Source organism: Mobula birostris, chromosome 6, assembly GCF_030028105.1.
Source record: "Mobula birostris isolate sMobBir1 chromosome 6, sMobBir1.hap1, whole genome shotgun sequence".
Taxonomy (NCBI): domain Eukaryota; kingdom Metazoa; phylum Chordata; class Chondrichthyes; order Myliobatiformes; family Myliobatidae; genus Mobula; species Mobula birostris.
Genome location: NC_092375.1, coordinates 6841440 through 6868338, shown reverse-complemented (window position 1 = coordinate 6868338; position 26899 = coordinate 6841440). Strand labels below are relative to the sequence as shown.

Sequence of the window (26899 nt, the reverse complement as noted above, 5' to 3'; positions counted from 1 at the left end):
GTTATGTGACAGCCATACATAGTCATAGTCATACTTTATTGATCCTGGGGGAAACTGGTTTTTGTTACAGTTGCACCATAAATAATTAAATAGTAATAAAACCATAAATAATTAAATAGTAATATGTAAATTATGCCAGTTAATAAGTCCAGGACCAGCCTATTGGCTCAGGGTGTCTGCCCCTCCAAAGGGGGAGTTGTAAAGTTTGATGGCCACAGGCAGGAATGACTTCCTATGACGCTCAGTGTTCCATCTCGGTGGAATGAGTCTCTGGCTGAATGTACTCCTGTGCCCAGCCAGTGCATTATGTAGTGGATGGGAGACATTGTCCAAGATAGCATGCAACTTAGACAGCATCCTCTTTTCAGCCACCACCGTGAGAGAGTCCAGTTCCATCCCCACAACATCACTAGCCTTACGAATGAGTTTGTTGATTCTGTTGGTGTCTGCTACCCTCAGCCTGCTGCCCCAGCACACAACAGCAAACATGATAGCACTGGCCACCACAGACTCGTAGAACATCTGCAGCATCGTCCGACAGATGTTAAAGGACCGCAGTCTCCTCAGGAAATAGAGACGGCTCTGACCCTTCTTGTAGACAGCCTCAGTGTTCTTTGACCAGTCCAGTTTATTATCAATTCGTATCCCCAGGTATTTGTAATCCTCCGCCATGTCCACACTGACCCCCTGGATGGAAACAGGGGTCACCGGTGCCTTAGCTCTCCTCAGGTCTACCACCAGCTCCTTAGTCTTTTTCACATTAAGCTGCAGATAATTCTGCTCACACCATGTGACAAAGTTTCCTACCGTAGCCCTGTACTCAGCTTCGTCTCCCTTGCTGATGCATCCAACTGTGGCAGAGTCATCCGAAAACTTCTGAAGATGACAAGACTCTGTGCAGTAGTTGAAGTCCGAGGTGTAAATGGTGAAGAGAAAGGGAGACAAGACAGTCCCCTGTGGAGCCCCAGTGCTGCTGATCACTCTGTCGGACACACAGTGTTGCAAGCATACAATGCAATACATAATAATAAAACTGTGAATTACAGTAAGAAGTGTGTGTGTATATATATATATAATTTTAAAAGTTATACAATTAATGGAAAAATAGGAAAAAAAAAAGAAAATGTAGTGAGGTTGTGTCCATGGGTTCAATGTCCATTCAGAAATCTGATGTCAGAGGGGAAGAAGCTGTTCCTGAATCACTGAATGTGTGTTCTCAGGCTCCTGTACCTCCTGCTTGATGGCGACAATGAGAAGAGGGCACGTCCTGGGTGATGGGAGTCCTTAATGGTGGATGCCATCTTTTTGAGACATCGCTCCTTGAAGATGTCCTGGATGTGGGGGAGGCTTGTGCCATGATGGAGCTGACTGAGTTCTGGCACCAACACAGCTTGCTCACCGCTTACTAACCCTAACCCATTTGGGATGTGGGAGGAAGGCCGCACGGCCAACGGTGTCGCAATAAGATAAAAAGTTAGAGAATGTAATTGAGATGGAAAATAAATCAGCCATGATTGAATGGTGAAGTAGACTAGATGAGCTGAATGGCCCCAATTCTGCTCCGATGTCTTACGTTCTTACAGTATCTCTCTCAACTGTTCCAGCCTGTAGTTATTTCCTCACTGGTATTGAGGAGGGAGTTCCATGATTTAGACCCAGTGATCCTGAAGAAAAGGCAATATATATTCCGCATTAGGATGGTGAGCAATTTGGAAGTGAGTATGGAAAACCAGCATTTATATTCCAAGCACAACTCAAAGCACAGTTAGGAGTTAACTGCAATGGTGTGTTGAGACACAAAATAGACCTGGTAAGATAGGGAAGGCAAACCTCCTTTCCTCAAGAACATTGATAAATCTGATGTGTACTTATGGGAATCCACTAATTCAAGGTCACCACTATTGACACAGTTTTAACTTCAGATTTACTTAATTAGTTGAATTTACATTTCCAGGCGATGTGGTGGGATTTGAACTCACTGTCTCTGGATCAGTGGCCCAGGCTTCAGAGAATGAGTCCGACAACTTACAGTTCATTGTTTACCTCTGCTGTGCATTACATGCACTTTGAATTATATTTAATTAACATTTATGGTAATATTTTGTTTTATATGCTGTGTGTAATATATGTTTTGTGGGCGCACCGTGGTCTGGAGGAGTGTTGTTTTGTTTGGTTGTATATATGTACAGACAGATGACAACAAACTTGAACTTGTAGTTAACCAATAAGCCACTCTAACCCATCCAGGGATTTTGTGTTTTTAGAACACAGAACATATAACCGTACTTCCCAGTACAGACCCTTTGGCCACAATGTTGTTCTGACCTTTTAACTACTCAAAGCTCAATCTTTGGTGAGAGAAATTGCATCAATGAAAAACTTGGATTATATGCCACCTTTAATAATCCTAAGTGATGTAATTTTTAAATAGGTCTGCTGTCTTCCACAGCAACTTTCTACTCATATGATACGATTATTAATTATTTTTTTTTTTTTTAGTAATGTTAAGGTTTCGGATATTGGGAATAAGTTTAGGCCAGGTCCCAGTCAACAGTTTGTCTGCCTACACAGAACCATAGGATCAAAAACAAAAGAGAGACTGCAGATACTGGAAATCCAAAGCAACACACTCAAAATGCTGAAGGAACTCAGCAGGCCAGGCAGCATCTATGGAAAAGAGTAAACAGTTGATGTTGCAGGTCAAAGCCCTTTGACAGGACTGCGAAGGAAGGAGGAAGACACCAGAAATTGATCTCCATAGATGCTGCCTGACCTGCTGAGTACTTCCAGCATTTTGTGTGTGTTATAGAATCATATGCTCCCTTGCACACCACATTTCTATTTTCTAAACATATGCATTTTTCCTTTCTATTTCTCTATGTCCCAGTTGGTGAGAGGCACTAGTGATGAATGCTACCTTCTTGAAGTACACCCTCTTGAAGATGTCCTAATTCTTCTGCTGTTATGCCAGAAAACCAATTCCACTTGAGGGAGAACTCAAAGCTAGTGGACTGAGATAATAGTTAATAAATCCAATTGGAAACATCTTACCTCAGAGAGTGGAGAATGTGGAACTTTCTTCTTTCTTGAGATGGTTGAGTCAAGGAGTGAGAAGGATTTATGGGAAGTCTGGATAAACAACTAAGGGAGCAAGGAATAGGAAATGTGGTGAAGTGAGATGAAGAGGGCTGAGATGGTCTTGGGGTTCAGAAGCTTGATTTGGAGCCTCTGGGCTGAGTAATCCAGTTAACTTGCAGGTTGAGTCAATGGTAAGGAAGGCAAATGTCATGCTAGCATTCATTTTGAGAGGACTAGAATATAAAATCAAAGATGTATTGCTGAGGCTTGATAAGGCATTGGTCAGATCACATTTGGAGTATTGTGAACAGTTTTGGACCCCTTATCTAAGAAAAGATGGGCTGCCATTGGAGAGGACCCAGAGGAAGTTCACGAGAATGATCCAAGGAATGAAAGTGTTAGCATATGAGAAGCATTTGATGACTCTGAGCCTGTACTCACTGGCGTTTAGAAGAATGAGGGGATCTCATTGAAGCCAATGAAATATTGAAGACCTCGATAGAATGGACATAGGGAGAATGTTTCCTATAGTGTGTGAGTCTAGGTCCAGAAGGCACCCCCAGAATAGAAGGATGTACCTTTAGAACATAGATAAAGAGGAATTTCTTTCACCAGAGGATGGTGAATCAGTGGAATTTATTGCTACAAACAGCTGTGGAGGCCAAGTCATTGGGTATAATTGAAGCAGAGGTTGATAGGTTCTTGATTAGTACGAGCATCAAAGGTTATGGGAAAGCACAGGAGAACGGGGCTGAGAGGGATAATATATCAGCCAGAATGGAATAGCAGAGCTTAATTGATGGGCTGAAAGGCTTAACTCTTCTGCCAAGTTTTATGATCTTATTGTAAAGGATTGCTTGTAGGGAAAGCACAAAAGGAAAGGAGGTCTTACCAGAATTTCTCTACAGCAGGCGTACGTACGTACACACACACACACTGAAGCATGTCAGCAACCTGGAGACAGATCTAACTGCAGGAGCCCCTGAGTTCCACGATTACTGGGAGGAAGCCAACGTGACCCAGGTGCAAGCCGCCTTGGCCAGGGCCCAATATCAGATAAGGGTACAATCAGAAAGCTTTGAATGAAGGGGTGAAGATAAGTGTCCCAGGAAAATTAGTTTTGTTTGCCAAATAACTAATAAGGTATTGAAATTATATCCCTCTTGTCAACTAGTAAGGGTTGTCATAGACAAATGGCATAAAAGTGGATTTAATTACAGTTAACCATCATCTCTAATATCAGTGTTTGGAATGGCAATACCCGCTAGTGTCTGCTATCTCTTGCAGCATCTCATCTGTTTTCCATCTTTCTCTGCCCGCCTCCGTCCATCTGTCCTTCCCCGAGGATTGTCTCTGCTTCTATGTATGTGTCTTCGTTTGAGTGACTATCAGTTAGTTGCTATTCCGTGTGTGTGTGTGTGTGTGTGTGTGCGTGTGTGTGTATGTATGTAAGAGAGTGTGTGTATGTCCCTCCCTTCATCAGATTATCCGTTTCCCTTAGTTTTTCTGTACTTCCCTCTTCCTTTATTCCCATCTCTCTACACTTCCTACACTGTCGCCTGATCTGTATAAACTGTCACTTGTCATATGTATCTCTGGGTGAGTCGTTGCTTTTATATTCAGGTCCTCTTGGAAATGAATGCTAATAAATCTCCCTCCCTCTGTCCCCTTCTCTCCCTCCCTCCTTGTCCCTCTCTTGCACTCTCTCACCCATCTTTCTCTGCCTCCCTCTTCTCCGTCTCACTCTCTCTCTCTCACATACTCTCTCTCTCCCTGTCTGTCCATTTGTCTCCCTCTCTCTGTTTCCCCTCTCTTTGTCTCTCTTCCTCCTTCTATCTTTTTCTCCCTCTCCCGCTCTTCCATCCCCTTCTCTCTCTCTCTCTCTTTCTCTCTGTACACCTTCCTCCCTGCTGATAACCCATTTTCTATCTCATTACTTTTCTATTTTTCGATCATTTTGGCAAACTGCTGACACTTTAATGAACGCTGAACTTGGGTGGTTATCGGTGCAGAGGGAATACATCCTGTCTCTTTCCAAGTTGACAGGGCGGCTAAATCACAACCGAAGTTTCACTTAAATTCCTTTGAAAATCTCACTAAATGGATTCTGAACGTTTGATAGGACATAAAGCTCTGGCATTTTAATTGTAAGGCTTTTACGAGGTACCAGTGTAACATTAGCTGTTTTCTTTGAAATGTACCCAACTATGAAGTGTGTGGAGTTGAATTAATGTTATAAGGGAGAATTCACTTGTTACATGCTAAATTATACAGTTTAAAGCCACATAATTCTAAGATGGAGTTCGGTATTTCTATATTAATTTCTTCTTTTATTTTCCTGGTAGTTCCATACTGAAAGTATGAGATAATTTATGCACTTAAGAAAAACACACAGCTGTTTAAGGTGAGAGGGGGAAGATTTAAAAAGGACATTGGGGCAATTTTTATATGCTGGAGATATTGTGTGTATGGAACAAGCTGCCAGAGGAGGTAGTAGAGGTGGGTACATTTACAAGAGCTTTGGTCAGTTACATAGGTAGGAAAGGCTTAGAGGGATATAGGCCAAACACAGGCAAATGCAGCTAACTAAATCAGGTTTAATATTACTAACATACGTCATGAAATTCGTCGACTTTGCCGCAGCCTACAATGCAATACACAATAATAGAGAAAAAAACTGTGAATTACAGTACGTATGGTGTGTGTGTGTGTGTGTGTGTGTATATAAACAGTTAAATAAGTAGTACAAAAATACAAAGTTAAAGTGTAGTGAGGCAGTGTTCATGGGTTAAATGTCCATTGAAAAATCTGATGACGGGAAAAAGCTGTTCCTGAATCATTGAGTGTGTGTCTTCAGACCCCTGTATCACCTCCCTGCTGGTAGTAATGAGAAGAGGGTATGCCCTGGATGATGGGGGTCCTTAATGATGGACACCACTTTTTTGAGTCATTGGCCTTGAAGGTGTCCTGGATACTCCAGGGGCCGGTGCCCATGATGGAGGTGACTAATTTTACAACTCTCTGCAACTTATTCCAATCCCGCGCAGCATCGGCGCCCCCCCCCCACCCCAGACCAGACAGTGATGCAGCCAGTTTAAATGCTCTCCACGATCAGTTAGTCAACTGGCTCAGCATGGGCAAGATGGGCCAAAGGGCTTGTTTCTGTGCTGTATAAACCTGTGCCTCTATGACACCATCAGGCTCCGAAGGGAGGTTGGGAGCCCATGTTTTATTCAGTATGACTTTCTGCTTAAGTGTTGAATTCACCATTGCACGTTCTTCCCGTGACTGTGTGGGTTTCCTCCAGGTGCTCCGATTTCCTCTCATAATCCAAAGACCCTCTAGTTAGCAGGTTAATTGGTGATTGTAAATTGTCTTGTGAGTAGGTTAGGATTAATTGGTGAGTTGCTGAGCAGTGTGGTTCATTGGGCCGGAAAGGCTGTATCTCGAAATAAAGATCTGTTAACACTGTCCAAACTAGTCATCACTTCCAGCAATTCAGCCTTCCTGGAGAACAGAGGGGTGTTGGGTTCCATGTCTGTAGGTCCCTCAAAGATGACACACAAGTTGATGAGGTGTATGATGTGTGGCCTTCATTTATTGGGGGATTGACTACAAGAGTGATAAGGTAATGTTGCAGCTCTGTAAAACTCTGATTCAACCGTACTTGGAGGATTGTGTTCATCTCTGGTTGTCTCCTTATAGAAAAGATGTGGAAGCTTTAGAGACGTTGCAGAGGAGATTTCCCAGGGTGCTGCCTGGATTAGAGAGCATGTCTTATGTATTTTTGTTTATTTAGAGATAAACCGTGGAACAGGCCTTTCCTGCCCTGCTACCCACTTTTTTAACCTGAGCCTAATCCTAGGACAATTCACAATGACCAGTTAACCTACTAACCGGTACATCTTTGGAATGTGGGAGGACATCAGAGCACCCAGTGGAAACCTACACGCACACACATGGGAGGAAGGCACGAACTCCTTATAGACAGCATTGGAATTGAACTCTGAACTCCAGTGCCTCAATCTGTAATAGCGTTGTGCGAACCACTGTGCTGCTGTGGCACCCTACCACGACTTAGGAGGAATGGTTGGACACGTTAGGGTTTTGTCTTTGGAACAAAGGAGGATGAGGGGTGACTACAGAGAGATATGTAAGATGATATGATGTATAGATCGAGTGGACCTCTTCCCAGGGCAAAAATGGCTAATACAAGGGCTGTAGTTTGAAAGAGATTCGAGGGAAGTTTAGAGGGCATGTCAGATATGGAGACTGGTGGTTGCATGGGATGTGCTGTCATAGTGGTGGTAGCGGCCGATACACTAGGGACGTTTAAGAGACTCTTAGATAGGAAGAAAATTGGAGGGTTGTGTGGGAGGGAACGTGCTGGCCGGTGGTGTAGTGGCACCCACACGGGACATCGGGGCAAGTCCGGTCGGCTCCTTGCACTCTTTCCATCTGCAGTAGGGTAGGTTGAACGTTGAGCTAGTTACTCGGACTCGTAAAAAACACTGACAAGTGCTGAAGAAATGGCAAGGTTATCGCTTGATGCACCATAAGGCACAGAGCAGATCTGGCTAACATTGTGGAAGGGAAGGGTTAGATTGATCTTAGAGTAGGTTAAAAGGTCAGCACAACATTGTGGGTTACTGTGCTATCTTCTATGTTCATTAACTGCCCTGGGAGATATACATGTGCTTCATGTCTCTGCTTCCATGGAGCCTGTGACCTTTAAGCTCGGAGAGAGAGTCACCTCCATAACCACTGAACTTCAACTGAACCTGAATCTTGTTCCTGTGTAATTATCTCGGTAGCATTGGCACTGAAAGTCATCCATCTGTGATATTGGCTCACTATCTCTCCACCTGACCTGTAATTAGCAACACAAACGACAAAGAAGCAGAACCTCGTTAACCCGTTTGATCTGGCCTCACCATGTCACGGGTGTTCAGTTTGTCTTCTCCACCTCTCCACAACCTTCTCTACGAATTCAAACTAGATTTCTGGCATCTTCCCTCTTCCTTTCCAATCCTGAAGAAGGGTCTCACCCCAAAACATCAACTGTTTATTCCTTTCCATAGACACAGCCTGACCGGCTGAGTTTTTCCAGCATTTTGTGTGAGTTGCTTTGGATTTCCAGTATCTGCAGAATCTCTCCTATTTATTGTTAACTTGTTAATTTTATTTATTTACTTAGAGATACAGCATGAAACAGACCCCTTCAGCCCAACAAGCTACAGCATCCAGCACCCCACCTATTTAACCTTAGCCTAGTCACAGGACAATTTACAATGACCTATTAACCTACTAACCACAAACAAAAGAAAATTTGCAGATGTGAGAAATTCAAGCAACGCACACAAAACACTGAAGGAACTTGGCAGGCCAGGCAGCATCTACAGAAAAAAGTACAGTCAAGTACTAACCAGTTGGTCTTTAGACCATGGGAAGAAACCAGAGCACCTGGAGGAAACCCATGTGGTCACGGCAAGAATGTACAGACTTGCTTGCAGGGGACGCCAGATTTGAGTTCCAGATTTAGACAGCCCAAGCTGTAACACCGCCATGCTTCCCGCTATGCTACTGTGCACTCCACATTCCTAGTTTTGATGAAGGGTAACACACAAAATGCTGAAGGATTTTATCAGGAAGAGTCTTGGACCAAAATGTTAACTGTTCATTCCTTTCCATAGACGCTGCCTGACCTCCAGCATTTTGTGTGTGTTACCCTGGATTTCCAGCGCCTACAGGATCTCCTGTGTGTGAAAAACTTAATATGAACTAGGGAAATAATCCCCATCTGAGACTAAACTCATAATTCACATCTTCCTCAGAAACATGAGCTCAGCCAGCACAATATAAATAGGTATCTTAAAGCTCTGTCCTCTTGTATTTGACACTTGCAGGCTGGAAAGCGACTGATTACCAACTGTAGTCTCTCATAATTTTCAACCCTCAGCTAATGAGGAAAGAATTCAAGTTTGTGCAACATTGCAGGCCACAACCCTCCATCAGTCCTGATGAAGGATCTCAACCCAAAACGTCAACTATTTATTTCTCTTCATTGATGCTGCCTGACCTGCTGAGTTCCTCCAGCATTGTGTGTGTGTTGCTCTGGATTTTCAGCATCTGCAAGATCTCCATTGTTTCTGGTTATAGGTTCTAGACTCCGTTCCATCCTTCCACAGAAGTTGCCTGACCTGCTGAGTGTTACCAGCATTTTCTGCTTCTGCAACCATAGTGACTACAATGGCCAGCACGGTGGCATAGCAGTTCACATAATGCTCGGGATTAAGATCTGGGTTCAATTCCCACCACTGTCTATAAGGAGTTTGTACGTTCTCCCCATGACTGTGCAAGTTTCATCTGGGTGCTCTGGTTTCCTCCAATACATCAAAAGTTGACATCACCTACTGTATTATCACAACTTTATGTTTCTTGCAACTGCCTGCAATCGCTCTACAAATTTGCACCTCTAAATGCCTTGTCCATTGAGTGATCTATAATATCCTATTAATATGGTTATCCCTTTCTTATTCCACAGTTTCACCTATATGGGGAGTTTAACATCGAAAGGATAGGCAGTTAGGCAGAGGTGATTAAAAAAAAATCAAGTCAAATCCTCAGAAAGAGGTGACAAAGGATCAGGAGGTGTGGAATCCTTGTGAGCAGAGTAGAAACTGCAAGGGTAAAAAGACCCAGATGGGAGTTATATCCAGGCACTCGAACAATAGGCGGGACGTGGCTTATAGATTACAATGGGAGAAAGAAAAGTCATGTATAAGGGTAATGTGAGTATAGTCATGGTGGATTTCAATATAGAGGTGGACTTGGAAAATCAGCTTGGTGCAGGATCCCAGGAGAGGGAATTTGTAAAATACTTCCAAGGTGACTTTTTAGAGTAGCTTGTGGTTGAGCCCACTGGAGAAAAGGAAATTCTGGTTTGGGTGCCATGTAGTGAAACAGACTTGATTAGGGAGCTTAAGGTAAATGAACCCTGAGGAGGCAGTGATCATAATATGATAGAATTCACCTTGCAGTCTGAGAAGATAGAATCAGATATATCAGTACAAGCATTAGAGAGGAGCTGTCCAAAATTGATTGAAAGGAGTCACTCACACAGATGACGGCAGAACAGCAATGGCTGGAGTTTCTGGGAGCAATTTGGAAGGCATGGGGTAGATACATTTCAAAGGTGAAAAAGTTTTCTAATGGGAGAATGAGGCAACCATAGCTGACAAGGGAAGTCAAAGACAGCATAAAAAGAAAAAAAGGCATAGAATATAGCAAAAATTAGTGGGAAGATAAAGGATTAGGAAGCTTTTAAACACCAACAGAAGGCAACTGAAAACCTATAAGGAGAGAAAAGATGAAATATGGAGGTAAACTAACCAATAACATAAAAGAGGATACCAATTTTTTTCAGGTATATGAAGAGTAAAAGAGAGGTGAGAGTAGATATTGGTCTGCTGGAAACTGATGCTGCAGAGGTAGTAACTGGGAACAAAGAAATGATGGAGAAACTGAATAAGTATTTTGCAACAGTCTTTACTGTGGATGACACCAGCAGTATGTCAGAAATTCCATATAACAAACTATATCACAATTACAGCACGGAAACAGGCCCTTCTAGTCCATGCCAAACTCTTAGTCTCACCTAGTCCCACCGACCTGCACTCGACCCATAACCCTCCATTCCTTTCCTGTCCATATATCTATCCAATTTAACTTTAAACAACATTGAACCTGCCTCAACCACTTCTGCTGGAAGCTCATTCCACACAGCTACCACTCTCTGAGTAAAGAAGATCCCCCTCATGTTACCCCTAAACTTTTGCTCTTTAACTCTCAACTCATGTCCTCTTGTTTGAATCTCCCCCACTCTCAATGGAAAAAGCCTATCCACGTCAACTCTATTAATCCCCCTCATAATTTTAAGCACCTCTATCGTCCCCCCTCAACCTTCTATGCTCCAAAGAATAAAGGCCTAACTTGTTCAACCTTTCTCTGTAACTTAGGAGATGAAACCCAGGCAACATTTTAGTAAATCTCCTCTGTACTCTCTCAATTTTATTGACCTCTTTCCTATAATTCGGTGACCAGAACTGTACACAATACTCCAAATTTGGCCTTACCAATGCCCTATACAATTTCAACATTACATCCCAACTCCTATACTCAATGCTCTGATTAATAAATGCCAGCATACCAAAAGCTTTCTTCACCACTCTATCCACATGAGATTCTGCCTTCAGGGAACTATGCACCATTATTCCTAGATCCCTCTGTTCTACTGCACTCTTCAATGCCCTACCATTTATCATGTATGTCCTGTTTTGATTAGTCCTACCAAAATGTAGCACCTCACATTTTTCAGCATTAAACTCCACCTGCCATCTTTCAGCCCACTCTTCCAACTGGCTTAAATCTCTCTGCAAGCTTTGGAAACCTACTTCATTATCCGCAACGCCACCTAAATTCGAGTGTGTCAAGGAACAGAAGTGAGTGTACTTGCCTTTACTAAGCAGACGGTGCTTGGAAAGCTGAATGTTCTGAAGGTAGATAAGGCACATGGGCCAGATGGACTACACCCCGTGGTTCAGAAAGAGGTAGCTGAAGAGATTGTGGAGGCATGAGTAATGATCTTTCAAGAATCACTTCTAGAATGGTTCCAGAGGACAGGAAATCGCAAATGTCACTCCACTTTTTAAGTAGGGAGGGAGGCAGAAGAAAGGAAATTATAGGCCATTTAGCCTGAATTCAGTGGTTGGGAAGGTGTTGGAGTCCATTATTAAGGATAAGGTTTTGGAGTACTTGGAGGCACATGATAAAAAGCCCATGCATCTGGCCTGGGTGTGAGATTGGATTGCTCTGGGTGTCGAAAGGAGAAGTCAGGGCCCCGAGCAGAGGAGATTCGGTATCCATACAACTGGCCTGTGTGTGAGGTTGGATCACTCTGGGAGCCAAGCTGATTTGAAGAGGTTGAAAGCAGCTTGGGACCAGGCAATGAAATTTGGGCCCAGAGCAAGTTGCTGGGTGGCAAAATCTGGGCCCGGAACGAGTCATTGGGCAGCATGGTTGTAGGCCCAGAGCCTTTCACTGCAGCAGGGTCCTAGTGCGAGGTACGATAAGCTGTTTAGATAACTTAAACCCAGATAGGAGGCCCAGGGACTAATTTAGCTCGCTCTCCGTGATCTTCTCTCCGCTCTGCATGGCGCCAGAGCCTTTTGCTGTTCCGTTGTTTGTTTAGTTTAAGCTCCAACCCAGATAGATTGAAAAGACAGGGTGTCAGTCAGGACGAGAACCGATATCGCACATTCTCCATGGTGGACATCTCCATGGCGCTAAGGCTATGAAGACAGCTCAGGTGCTGTGCTCCGTGCCCTCTAATATGGCTTTGGACTCCTCTGATGTTCAGATCTGAGGACTCTGGAATGCTGATGCTCACTTCAATCGTTTGCATGATTTTATTTTCCTTCTCTTGCGCATTGAGTGTTGGTCTTTTATTTTTATTTTTATTCTTTTTTTCTTCAATTGGGTTCATTCGGGTTTTTTGCCTTGTGGCTACCTGTGAGCAAGCAAATCTCAAGTATCTCAGAATGTATATTTATACATTCTTAGATACTTGAATCTTGAAAAGGGCCAAAGTCAGCATGGTTTCCTTAAGGGAAAATCTTGCCTGACTAACCTGTTGGAATTCTTTGAAGAAATAACAGACAGAAAGACAAAGGAGAGGCAGTGGCTCTTGTTTACTTGGAATTTCAGCAGACCTTTGACAAGGTGTCACACACAAGGCTGCTTAACAAGGTAAGAGCCCATGGTATTACAGGAAAGATATTGGCATGGATAGAAGATGAAGTATAGCCACTATCTTGCCTTCTTTATAACTACATCGATGTGTTGGCACCAGGTTAGATCCTCAGAGATCTTGACACCCAGGAATTCCTCAAGCATTTTATGTTTGTTGCTCTGGATCTCTAGCACCTGCAATATCTCTTATGTTTAAGGTTAGCTTTATTGGTGAGATGTACATTAAAACATTGAAACTTACAGTGAAAAGTATCATTTTGCATCTACCACCAGAACAGCTTGAGGCTTCCACCACCAAAATAACATGCATAGAACTTACTAACCATAACCTTCACCCTAACCTTTGGCGTGTGGGAGGAACCACCTGGCTGCTCAGCCCTTAAGCCCATGCTAACCAAGATACTCAAATCCACTGTGCCATCCATTATGCTGCCTGACCTGCTAAGTTCCTCTAGCATTTTGTGTGTGTTGCTATAATCCTATTTGTCTGAATTTGGCCCATATCCCCTCTAAACCTTTTGTATCCATGTGACTCTCCTTCAAAGACTCTACAATTCATGTTCTTAGTATTATTTATTCATTTTATTATTATTATTATTATTTTTGTTGTAATATCTGTTCTTTTTTGTATTAGCACAGTTTGTACATTTTTACCCGTTGATTATTTGTCCGTCTTTGTGTGCAGTTTTTCGTTGATTCTATTGTATTTCTTTGTTCTACTGTGAATGTCTGCAAGAAAATGTATCTCAGAATAGTATATGGTGACATATACATAGTCAAAGTCATACTTTATTAATCCTGGGGGAAATTGATTTTCATTACAGTTGCTCTACAAATAATAAATAGTAATAGAACCATAAATAGTTAAATAGTAATATGTAAATTATGCCAGTAAATTATGAAATAAGTCCAGGACCAGCCTATTGGCTCAGGGTGTCTGACCCTCCAAGGGAGGAGTTGTAAAGTTTGATGGCCACAGGCAGGAATGACTTCCTATGACGCTCAGCGCTGCATCTCGGTGGAATGAGATACTTTAATACTTTGATAATAAATTTACTCTGAACTTTGAACAGCAGCACAGAGTCAATCCCTTCTGCCTATCTCACCAGTGCCTACCTGAGCTTGTCCTGTTTGCCTGTGTTTGGCCTATATCCCTCTGAAGCTTTTCCTATCCATGTACCTGGTGTATTTCATTCTTAGCAGTGATCATAAAGAATATAAAGGCAAGGATATAATGCTGAGGCACTGGCGAGGCCTCACTTGGAGTATTGAGAGCAGTTTTGGGTTCCTTATCTATGAAAGGATGCGCTGACACTGGAGAGGGTTCAAAGGGAGTTCACGAAAGTGATTCTGGGATTGAACAGCTTGTCATATGAGGAGCATTTTGTTGGCTCTGGGCATCTACACACTGAAATTCAGAAAAATGAAGGGTGACCTCATGTCACCTCTATTGAAAGTTGAAAGGCCTGAATAGACTGGATGTGGAAAGGATGTTTCCTATGGTGGGTGACTCTTAAGGCCAGAGGACATAGCCTCAGAGGACAGGGGCATCTTTCCAGAAAAGAACTGTGCAGGAATTTCTTTAGCCAGGAAGTAGTGAATCTGAGGAATTTGTTGCCACAGGCAGCTGTGGAGGCCAAATCTTTATGTATACTTAAGGCAGGGGTTGATAGATTCTTGACTGGTCAGGCATGAAGGGATACCGGGAAAAGGGAGGAGACTGGGGCTGAGAGGGTAAGTAAATCAGCAATAATGAAATGGCAGAGCAGATGCAAAGGGCGAAATGGCCTAATCCTGTTCTTCTATCTTATGGTCTTAATATAAATGCAAGCACTACAGAGATTTTAAACATTGGAAGGGCCATTTAGAGACAGATCCAAAGTACTTTAATGTGTTTCATTTCCAGATTTATTCGCCACAGAAGTGGACCTTCAGGCTAGGATTGGGCTGAGAGAACAGCAATAATCAAACAGAAGATTAAAATAGATCGGGGGTTTGTGTGCTTAAACCCCTGATATTAGGAATTCATTGCCAGAGGTGATGGTGTAATGAAAAATCTGATTGGATGGACAGGGAATGCAGTGTGGTTTTGTCTGAGGTAAATTAGATTGAAAAAGAACAGGGTATTTAATTAGAGGTCATTTCACCAGGTCACCTCATAATCCAGATGTTTTGAATTAAAAAGGATGCAGGCATAGAGACATAAAGCCATAGACTTCTTTGATGAATATTAAACGCTTCCAGCAGGATTGCTGGAATATTCCAGAATATTTCCATTGTTTCTTTCTCATCCTGTTAATGCTGCTTCAGTCACATACTGGATAGCTTGCAGTAGATGGAGTATGGCGTGTGTATATGAGACAGAGAGACCTGCTTTTCTATCGTGCCTTTCACAGCTGTAGGGAACGTAGAGGAGGCTTGGTCAAAAAGCAGAGCAGCTGAGATGACTTGCACTCTTGGGGCGCCATGTAGTATAGCAGTTAGTGTGACGCTCGGAGCGCCAGAGTGTGGAGTTCAATTCCGGTGTCATTTGTCACTTGTCCCTGTGAATGTGTGGGTTTCCTCCGGATGCTCCGGTTTCCACCCACAATCCAGAGACGTACCGGTTGGTAGGTTAATTTGTCACTGTAAATTGTTCTGTGATTTGTTCATTCATTATGTGCCACATTGTATGACGAGGGCGATCAATGTCTTTGATTGTTCTTGATTGTGCTTGGCAAATTTTCCTACAGAAGTGGTTTGCCATTTTCTACAGAAGGAGGTTAGCTGGAAGGAGATAGGTGAAGGCAGGTGGGTGGGAAAGGTCAGGAGCTGGAGAACAAAGGATCTGGTAGAGGAGAGGAAAAAGAGAAGAAGGAGGGTCCCGGGGAAGAAATAGGCACCCTGACCTTTCACTTCTTCTTATCTACCTATTACTTCCCCCTGGGTCCCCTCCTTCCCTTTCTCCAAAGGTTCACTCTCCTCTCCTTTCAGAGTCCTTCCTCTCCAGCTCTTGACCTTTACCACCCACCTGGCTTCATCCATCACCTTCCACCCCCCCCCCCCACCCCCCAACCTTTTTATTCTGGCATCTTCCCCATTCCATCTCAGTCCTGAAGAAGGGTCTCAGCCCAAGATGTCAACTATTTACTCTTCCATAGATGCTGCCTGACCTGCTGCATTGCTCCTGTGTCCTGCTTGTGATGCTGGATTTCCAACATCTGCAGATTTTCTTGTGTTCTTAGTTTGCAAACTTATCAATTAACCGTGACTCTGGAAGTGTTCTGCTCTTGGACCCTTGCTCTTTGTGATTTTTCTAAATGACTTGTATGATTAAGTAGAAGGGTGGAAGAGTGGGCTACTAAGTTTTCAGATGACACAGAGGTTGGCGGTGTTGTGGACAGTGTCACAGGTTACGACGGGACATCAACAGAGTTGGGCTGAGAAGCGGCAGGTGGAGTTCATTCCAGAAAAAGTGTGAAGTGATTCACTTTGGAAGATCAAACTGGAAGGCAGAGCACAAGGCTAATGGCAGGATTCTTAGCAGTGTAGTGAGACAGAATGGTTTTGGGGTGCAGATCCACAGATCCCTCAAAATTGCTGCGCAAGTTGATAAGGTGGTTAAGGAGGTGTATGGTATGTTGGCCTTTGTCAGTCGGGGATTGAGTTCAGGAACCACAAGGTAACGTTGCAGCTCTATAAAACCCTGGTTAGATCACAGCTGGAGTATTCTGTTCAGTTCTGGCTGCCTCATTATGAAAAGGATGTTCAAGCAGTGTTACAGGATGCATGTCTTATGAGGTTAGGTTGAGCGAGCTCGGGCTTCTTTCTTTGGAGTGAAGGAGGGTGAGAGGTGACTTGATAGAGATGTACAAGATGATAAGAGGCATTGATTGAGAGGAACAGCTGGGCATTTTTCCCAGGGCAGAAATGGCCAATACCAGAGGGCATCTGCTTAAGGTGAGTGGAGGAACGTTTAGGGGAGGTGTCAGAGGTAGGTGTTTTACACAGAGTGGTGGGGATGGTGGTGGAGGCTGATACAATTCAGGTGTTTGGAAGACTCTTAGATAGACCATGGGGTTAGATAAATGGTGGTTTATGGACTGTATAGGAGGGAAGGGTTAGATTGATCTTGGGGCAGGTTAAGAGGTCAGCATAACATTGTGGGTCTAAAGGTCTTTATTGTGCTGTTCTGCTCAATGTTCTATGTTCTAAAACTGCTCCTTAACCCTGGTTGCATCACCGTCTGAATGGAGGTCGCGATGTAATGATGGAAGAGTCGCGATGTAATGGTGCAGCTCTGTAAAACTCTGGTTAGGCCACACTTGGAGTACTGTGTCCATTTCTGGTCACCTCACTATAGGAAAGATGTGGAAGCATTGGAAAGGGTACAGAGGAGATTTACCAGGATGCTGCCTGGTTTAGAGAGTATGGATTATGATCAGAGATTAAGAGAGCTAGGGCTTTACTCTTTGGAGAGAAGGAGGATGAGAGGAGACATGATAGAGGTGTACAAGATATTAAGAGGAATAGATAGAGTGGATAGCCAGCGCCTCTTCCCCAGGGCACCACTGCTCAATACAAGAGGACATGGCTTTAAGGTAAGGGGTGGGAAGTTCAAGGGGGATATTAGAGGAAAGTTTTTTACTCAGAGAGTGGTTGGTGCGTGGAATGCACTGCCTGAGTCAGTGGTGGAGGCAGATACACTAGTGAAGTTTAAGAGACTACTAGACAGGTATATGGAGGAATTTAAGGCGGTGGGGTTATATGGGAGGCAGGGTTTGAGGGTCGGCACAACATTGTGGACTGAAGGGCCTGTACTGTGCTGTACTATTCTATGTTCTATGTTCTATGAGGGGCCACTGCACAGGATTGGAAAAAGCTGCAGAAAGTTGTAATCTCAGCCAGATCCATCATGAGCACTTGCTCACTGCCCCCCACCCCCTGCATCTGGGATACCTTCAAAAGTCGATGCCTCAAAAAGGCAGCTCCATCATTACGGACTCCCATCACCCAGGGCATGTCCTCTTCTCATTGCCACCATCAGGGAGAAGGTGCAGGAGCCTGAAGACACACACTCTCATTTCAGGAACTTTGCCATCAGAATTCTGAGTGGACAATAAATCCATGTACACTAACTCGGCATTTTTTTCTTATTTTGCTCTCTTTTTGCACTACTTCTTTAATTCAATTTGTTACATACAGCATCTTTTCATATTGTAATGTGTAGCATTTTATTATCAAGTATTTGCAATGTATTGCTGCCGCAAAATAACAAATTTTATGACATATGCCAGTGATATTAATCCTGATTCTGTTCTATATTCTACATTCTATATGATTGTGACCATCTCCATGGGCTGGAGCTTGCTGGTGAAACTAAGTGGTAAATGTCTGGGATTTGCTCTAGCCGTCCAGACATTATTGGATCGACTCTGCTGCCATTGTCCAGACTGTGCTCCATATCTGAGGTCTGGTAGCTGCCCTCTCACTTCCTCAATTCCTCATGCTCTTCCTGATGAACCTACTCCCATGACCTGTGCTGACTTAGAATGGGTGCAGGAACACCCTAACTGTTCCAGGGTGATGACTGCATCCAGTTTAGCATGAGGTCCGATTTACACATAGTGGCCACTTTATTCAATACCTCCTGTACCTAATAAAGTGACCGGTGAGTGTGTGTTTATGGTCTTCAGCTGCTGCAGCCCATCCACTTTAAGGTTCGACATGGTATGTGTTTGAAAATGCTCTTCTACATACCACTGTCGTAACACGTGTTTACTTGAGTTACTGTCACCTTGAGCCAATCCGGCCATTCTCCTCTGAACTCTCTCATTCACAAGGCGTTTCCGCCAACAGAACTGTCACTCACCCGATTTTTTTTTGTTTCTCACACCATTCCCTGTAAACTCTAGATATTCTGTATGAAAATCGCAGGAGATCAGCAGTTTCTGAGATACTCAAACCACCCCAACTGGCATCAACAATCATTCAACGGTGAAAATTACTTAGATTGCATTTCTTCCCCATTTTGATGTTTGGTCTGAACGACAACTGAACCTCATGACCATGTTGGCAAGCTTTTATGCACTGAGATGCTGCCACATAATTAGCTGATAAGATAATTGCATTAACGAGCAGGTGTACCTAATAAAGTGGTCACTGTGGATATATGTCTTTAAATTAATTGTATTTGCTGTACTGATATTAATTATGTAAAGGCATTTCAAGTGATTTATTCCTTTTAATTATTTTTGATTACAATTTTAATTGATTCATTCATATTTAATAGGTTGGGAATGTATTTGGCTACCAGTGACAATCAGAAATATTTCAAGTATTTGACATACAGCATTGTGGTGGGAATGCTTGAAGTGGCTGACCCGGATTTTGTGGGTGGGATTTGTTCTAGCTCTGTAACGTACAGAGGTTTTCACCAGTTTGGATCAAGACTTGATTTCCTTATTCATATTGTTGAATCTGCACAGAAACAGGCCCTTTGGCCCATCTAGTCCAGACCATGATCACCCATGTCATCCGACACGGGACATAATTGTGATGATGATTAATCTGGGGCGCCAATGTAGTGTAGCTGTTAGCGCGATGCTGTTACAGCTCAGGGTGTCGGAATTTGGAGTTCAATTCGTGTCCTCTGTAAGTAAGTTTGTACGTTTTTACCGTGGGCATGTGGCCAAGTGGTTAAGGCATTGGACTAGCGACCTGAAGGTCGTGAGTTCGAGCCCCAGCCGAGGGAACATGTTGTGTCCTTGAGCAAGGCACTTAATCACACATTGCTCTGCGACGACACTGGTGCCAAAATGTATGGGTCCTAATGCCCTTCCCTTGGAGAGGGGAGACTTGCAGCATGGGCAATTGCTGGTCTTCCATACAACCTTGCCCAGGCCTGCACCCTGGAGAGTGAAGACTCTCCATGGCCTCGCAAGACTAACGGATGCCTTTACTATGTTTTTACTGTGTGTGCGGAATTCTTGCTGCTCTGATTTTCTCCCTCACGCTCGTGGGTCACTGGGCGGCATGTCCAGAAGGGCCTGTTCCGTGCTGTATCTCTAAATAAATGTTAAATGATTACCCTCTCACACTAACACTATGATATAAATACAAGCTTATTATTGAGGACAAGAGGTGTTGTAGGAAATTTGTTAAAGTTCAGGAATGTAATTGGGAAAGACAATATATTTTGTGTTTTTCCACACCCTAGAGCTGCCTCCACCACCAGTCCCCCCTCCTGCCATCAAATCTCCCAACATCCAGACAAAGACCCAAATGGAGTCCTGGCACTCGGTGGTGCCGAGGCCCCACGGAGCGGAGCAGAAGGCAGAGCGAGCCGGCGACAGGAAAGCAGGAGGCCACCGAGGGAGGGAGGGTGGCGAGCCCCAGCACCTGGCGGAAGGCCGCCTGAACCCAGGAGAGTGCCGGGAACCCCCGGAGCACTGGCCAAACGAGGCCCACGGAGCCAGGCAGCGTCTGAACAAGGCCAGCAAGCGTGAGAGCTCCCAAGCCAAAGCACGGCTTCCTCAAGGTAAGGGCTAGAACGTCATCCCTGTCATAGCAGCCTCTCTTCTCTGTAACACAGAACACACAACATAGCAGTGACACTGTGGTTAGCGGAACAGCTTACAGTGGCAGTGATCAGCGTTCAATTCCCTCCATTGTCCGTAATGAGTTTGTAACCACTATGATCCACTGTGACCACGTGGATTTCCTCTGGAAGCTCTGCTTTTCTCCCACATTCCAAAGGTGTACGGGTAGTAAGTTGCGGGCAGGCTGTGTTGGCCCCGGAAGCATGGTGACATTTGTGGACTGACCCCAGCACATCTCGGACTGTGTTAGTTGCTGATGCAAACAACACACTTCACTGTATGTCTCAGCGTTTCAATGTACATGTGACAAGTAACGCTAATCTTTATCTTTAATCTTTAGAACACATAGTGTAGAGCACTGAACATAAAACGTTGGATAAAGAGCATAGAACGTTACAGCATAGGAACATAGTGTTGTTCCAAACTGATTAAGCTAATGACACCTGCACAAGGACCACATACCTCCTTTCTCAATATATTCATGTGCCTATTTAAGATCCTCTTAAATACCTCTATGCTTTCTCCTCTCCATTGGAATCTCTGCTCTCCAAAATGCTATCTCCTCTCTACACTGGTCCAACATCTCTATAATCCTCTCACCTCTCCATAACACTCCTTCCATAATGCTCTCAACTCCCTGAAATGGCCCCACCATTAGTTTGGGTTTGGGTGAACAGGGGTCAATAGGTCAGTCTTTGGAGCTGTGGCAATTTCCAAAGATTTCCAAGAGTCACGGGAGATGAAGAGTTAAAATTCCCATCCAAGGCACCACGTGAAGAAGGGCAATGGTTAACCATTTCATGCCTGTTCCGTCAGAGTTTTAAGTAATGGGAATGCATGTCTGGTGAGAGCCCTGGGTTTAACCATTGGTCAGGCCCCTTGTCTAAGAAAAGAATGTGCTGGCATTGGAGAGGGTTCAGAGAAGGTTCATGAGCATGATCCTAGGAATGAAAGGGTTAACATGTGAGGAGCATTTTAACAGGAGTTTAGAAGAATGAGGGGGTCATCTCATTGAACCCTGTCAAGTATTGAAAGTCCTAGATAGAGTGGATGTGGAGAGAAAGTTTTCTAAACTGGGGGTGTCTTTAAAACAGTGATGAGGAGGAATTTCTTCAGCTGGATGGTGGTGAATCTGTAAAATTCATTGCCGCAGATGGCTGTGGAGGCCAGGTCACTGAGTATACTTGAAGTTTCTTAATCAGTAAGGGCATCAAGGGTTACAGGAAGAGGGCAGAGAAAAGGGTTGAGAGGGATAGTAGATCAGCCATGATAGAATGGCAGATCAGACTAGATGGGCCGAATAGTCTGTCTTATGGGCTTAACTTCCCCGTGTCGTGCAGGTGTGGAGGATGTCCTTCCCTACAGCCGCCCGACGTTTCCATCGGCGCAGAACCCCCGGGAGCCCAGCTCCTCCAGCTCCGTGTCATCAAGAGGGTCCGGCGGACGGCGTAGAGGAGAGCAGATGGTGCCGGGGACTGCCCCGGCCTCATCCCGTCGGCTGGCATCCGAAACTGGTCTGCTGGAGATGGGAATGCCCGAGTGCGAAGAGGAAGAGTTCGAGGTGAATTCTGGGGGCACGGGGGTGGTGGTGGGGGGGGGAACAGGTGAAGTTGGTGGGGTGCAGTCATAGAATTCACAGTTAGATCCTCCGGAGGATTGTTTTCGGGGCAGAAATTGTGGAGGTGGGGGATCCGAGCATCGCTAACTTGCTCAGGATTTATACTGAAATTCACTTCCCTTTGAGGAAGTGACAATGACCCACGTTTATCTATTCATGTAGAGATACAGCACTATGTAGATCCTTCCAGCTCAATGAACCATGCCATCCAGAAACCCCCTGCAATTTAACCCAGGCCTAATCACAGGACAATTTAGAATAACCAATAAAGCTACTAACCGGAACATCTTTGAAGTGTGGGAGATGAACAGAGCACCCGGAGAAAACCCTTGGTTTCACCAGGAGGAAAGTACAAATTCCTTATTGAGGGCGCCGAAACTGAACTCTGAACTCACATGCCCGATCTGTAATAGCTTTGCGCTAACCACTACACTACCGCGGTGTCCTAAAGAGATCCCTCCCCTTCTTGACCTTCTGCTGTCGTTTTAGAGAAGGTGCTCCTGTGCTGGTGTTTCGGTAGAGTCATGTGTTGGGGAGAGAATTTTTGGGATTTTAGATCCAGTAATGAAGGGAAGGCGATACACTTCCAAGCGGTAACAAAGTGTGACTTGGAGGGCAGATGGAAAGTGTCATTTTCCCTTACAGCTGATTCCCTTCCACGAGGGAGTTATGATTTGTAACTTCAAAACATTAAACTAATTCAAAGGAAGACACAGGAGTCTGAAACGTGAGTCTATCTTCGTGTTTACTTCAAGCGAGGTGCACTGGTATCACATGGTAAAGTGATGCCATTAATGTATTTATACATATAAACCACAATGAATTATTTAACTGAACAAAAATGCTTAATCAAACAATATATATATACACAAGATTACTCAAATGTTACTGAAGATAATAAATACAAAACAGATGGTCCACATTCGGACACGTAATGGAGATAGAGGAACTCAACAAGTCAGATAGCATCTATGGGGGAGATAAGATAGACAGTCAAGGTTTGGGGACTAGACCCTTTATAGATAAATAAAGGATTAGCTTTATTTGTCAAACATACATCAAAGTACACGGTGAAATGCCTTGTTTGTGTCAATTCAGATCTGCGAGGATTGTGCTGGGGGCTTCCTCCACAAACGTAACATGCCCATAACTCCCTAACTCTAACCTGAGTGGAAGAAGCCAGAGCACCCAGAGGAAACCCAGACGGTCACAGGGAGAATTTGTTAACCCCTTCCAGACAGCGGCGGGTATCGAACCCCATCACTGGCCTTGTAAAGTGATTGTGCTAACCACTACACTGCCGTGCCACCCAAATCATCAGGGGTAGAAGAGTAAAGGTGAAGGGGAGCCAGTGCTACAGAGGGAAATGGGCAGTCAATGTTTCAATATGAGATGTTCCGGGTACAAAGGTTAATTCCCGGGATGGCGGGACTGTCATATGTTGAAAGATTGGAGCGACTGGGCTTGTTGAATTTAGAAGGCTGAGAGGGGATCTTATTGAAACATATAAGATTATTAAGGGATTGGACATGCTGGAGGCAGGAAGCATGTTCATTGAGTCCAGAACCAGAGGCCACAGTTTAAGAATAAGGGGTAGGCCATTTAGAACGGAGTTGAGGAAAAACTTTTTCACCCAGAGAGTGGTGGATATGTGGAATGCTCTGCCCCAGAAGGCTGTGGAGGACAAGTCTCTGGATGCTTTCAAAAAAGAGATGGATAGAGCTCTTAAAGATAGCGGAATCAAAGGTGATGGGGATAAGGCAGGAACTGGATACTGATTGTGGATGATCAGCCATGATCACAGTGAATGGTGGTGCTGGCTCGAAGGGCCGATTGGCCTACTCCTGCATCTACTTGTCTATTGTCTATTGTCAAAGATACTGCCCGAACAACTGAGTTACTCCAGTATTTTGTGTTTTGCTGCTCTAGGTTTCAGCTCTTGTCTCTTCTGTCTCTGACTATTTCTATCAGAATCAGGTTTAATATCATCGGCATACATCATGAATCTTTTTGATCTGCAGCAGCAGTACATAATAATTTTTTTTTTGTGTGCCATACTCTTCCAGAGCCTTGGTGACCACTTTTCAAGTGGTTGTCTTAGAGGAAAGATTCTGTGAGTGGTCCCCCACGTCCTTCTCACAGCGCAGTGTTTTTTTACAAGGCCGAGTTGCGAGCTCGGCACTCAACCCAGCACGGATGGAAAGCGTGCCCGGGAGCGGCCTGACTGGATTCGAACTCGGGAGTCCGGCGCTGATGTCGCTGCGCCACCAGCCGGCCCATACATAATAATAAAAAGTATAAATTGCAATAAGAACTGTATGTTAAAAATTCAACTAAATATGTGGTGCAAAAAGAGAGCAAAAATAAAGAAAAAATATTGAGGAAGTGTTCATGGATTCATTGTCCATTTAGAAATCTAATGGTGGAGGGGAAGAAGCTGCTCCTAAAACTTTGAGTGTGTGTCTTTGGGCTCCTGTACCTCCTCCCTGATGGTAGCAATGTTCTGGATGATGGGGGTCCTTAGTGTTGGATGCTGCCTGTTTGAGGCATTGCCTTTTGAAGGTGTCCTCAAAGCTGGGGAGGGTAGTGGCCATGATGGAGCTGACTGAGTTTACAACTTTCTGCAGCTTTTTCCAAATCTGTGCAGTTGTCCTTCCATACCAGATGGTATGATTCATTTCCACCATTGGCAAGCTATTGCATTTGAAATGGAGCTGATGAGGAGAGAGGTAAAAAAAAATGAATAAGAGAAACAAAATATTGGTGCTTTTGGTTGCTGACTCCTTGTTCTTCCCTCCACAGGATATGGAAAACTAAAGGAAAGAAGATAATTTCAGGCAATTAACCCCGATCAGACTCTGGAGAGCTCTATGCCAGTTTTTGTAAAACTCCTTACCCGTGGAAGATATTTGATGCCAGATGTAATGTCTGGTTCAATGAGGGGATTGTGTAAATTATAAATGTTTGCATCATCTTGATTGACCACATCAATTAAGTTTTTTGTTTTTTTTTTCATTTGACTTTTGAATCTTTTGTTTTGAGGGGGGAGGTTGGGATGAACTTAGCTTTCAATTGTAACTTATACCTGTCAACTTTTCTATAGTTCATTGAAAACAGAAAGCTAAAACAGGGTGATTCATATTGTAAATACATATTGGAGTTCTTTGTCACACCCTGTCAGTCCAACAACCTCCCATTGGCCCTGTTGTATATAAGTAACATGTTCTATCAACACCCTCCAAAGAATGGCTGTTTTGGCAAAAAAGTGGAATTGTTTTTAATAATATATATAATTGTTTTTTTTGTGTCGTTGTAATGCACTGTTTAATTTTTTTTTTAATTTCTTGGTTTCAAAAGCACAATCACTAAACTTTATAATTTGGAAAGAAAAAAAACACTTTTAATGGTTTAATCTCCGACATCTTAGTGGAGTATTACGTGTGACAAAGGGGAAGCAAAATGGAGAAATGTCTTGAGTTTTTTTGCCATCTGAGATTGAGATGATGGTTTTTTTTATTGGGGGGAGTGAGGGAGGGATCAGGATGATTGGTGGGGAACTCTCGGGAGGGGTTGAGAGGAATCTGCACACTTGCGCAGAAGCGAGTGGAAGAGTCAATCCTTTAGTTCACCTCTCTCTAGTAAGAAGAAAAAAAATATTTCTTGCCAAGGTGAAGAATGGAGATGGGACCTGTGGTAGTTTACAAAGATACAAAGACTTTCTGATCTGCATAGATCCGGTTCCATCTCCGCAGCTGCAAATCCGACTTAATAAGAGTACAGTACCTTGTTATGCTTGCTGATGCAACTTACACAAGTACCTCTGGCCTCCGGACTGACTGCTGTCTGTGCTGGTGAGGGCACAGATGCTGAAACTGGGTTCTGATTGGAAGAAGCTTACTTAACACTTCAATCAACAAGGATGCCTTCCTTTATAGGAAAACATTCAGAACGACCACCCTTAGACGCCTCCCGAATCTACTGTGATGACCCGCGTCACCGGACGGATGGTTCAAGTTGAACTTCTTGTCAACCACTCGTGTGGTTACCAAGGGCAACAGTGTATTGTGCTAAGACAACTTGTCCTCATTGTCTTGGTATTTTTTATGTAAGAATTCCTTTCTGTAGTCATGAATTTACATATTTGAGGATTTAATAACCCTAAACGTATAATTTCCCTGCCACATTATTTATTAAAAATTCTCCTCAAGATCACAAACACGATTCATTGTGTCAGAGACTTTTCTGTAAGAAAAGCAGAATATTGATCATGATTGTTCCTTGGAATAAAACTTCCAATTTGTGCAAGAAATACAAAGAGCACTGGAGGAGTTCCAGAGGCCAAGATGCATCTGCAGAGAGAAAGGGATTGTGAACATTGCATGTTGAGACCCTAGTCCTGGTGCAGGATTAGGACTCGAAGCATTGACATTTCCTTTCTCCCCACAGACGCTGCTCAACCCGCTGAGTTCCTCCAGCTGGTAGTTTGATGCTCCAGATTCCAGCATCTGCACTCTCTTGTGTCTCAGTCTTAATTTGAGCAAGTTTGTTGTCCTGTAAGGAGACAACGTAAGATTGATAGGAGACCATTCATCTCTTTGCACCGGTTCCACCATTCTCTTCCATCAAGGCTGAACAGGACCTTAAGAACACTTACCTATTTTTTCTTCATTTAAGTTCAAGTTTATTGTCATCTGACTGTACCTGTACACAACCAAATGAAACAGTGTTCCTCCAGAACATGGTGCACCCACAAAACATATATCACACACAGCACATAAATCAAAATATTACCATAAATAAATCAATAAAATAT

The 26899-nt window shown here is 43.7% G+C and overlaps 1 protein-coding gene across 2 annotated transcripts in view; it reads left to right on the top strand.

The window, feature by feature from the left end:
- robo1 (roundabout, axon guidance receptor, homolog 1 (Drosophila)) overlaps positions 1 to 26297 on the top strand; it is a 368472-nt gene extending 342175 nt beyond the window's left edge. For both annotated transcript variants that reach the window (XM_072259842.1, XM_072259841.1), the window contains 3 exons: positions 20087 to 20407; positions 21809 to 22029; positions 24889 to 26297. In XM_072259842.1, the coding sequence (XP_072115943.1) occupies positions 20087 to 20407; positions 21809 to 22029; positions 24889 to 24903 (557 nt within the window). In that variant the 3' untranslated portion in view covers positions 24904 to 26297. The remainder of the gene's footprint in view (positions 1 to 20086; positions 20408 to 21808; positions 22030 to 24888) is intronic.
- The last annotated feature ends 602 nt before the right edge of the window (positions 26298 to 26899 follow it).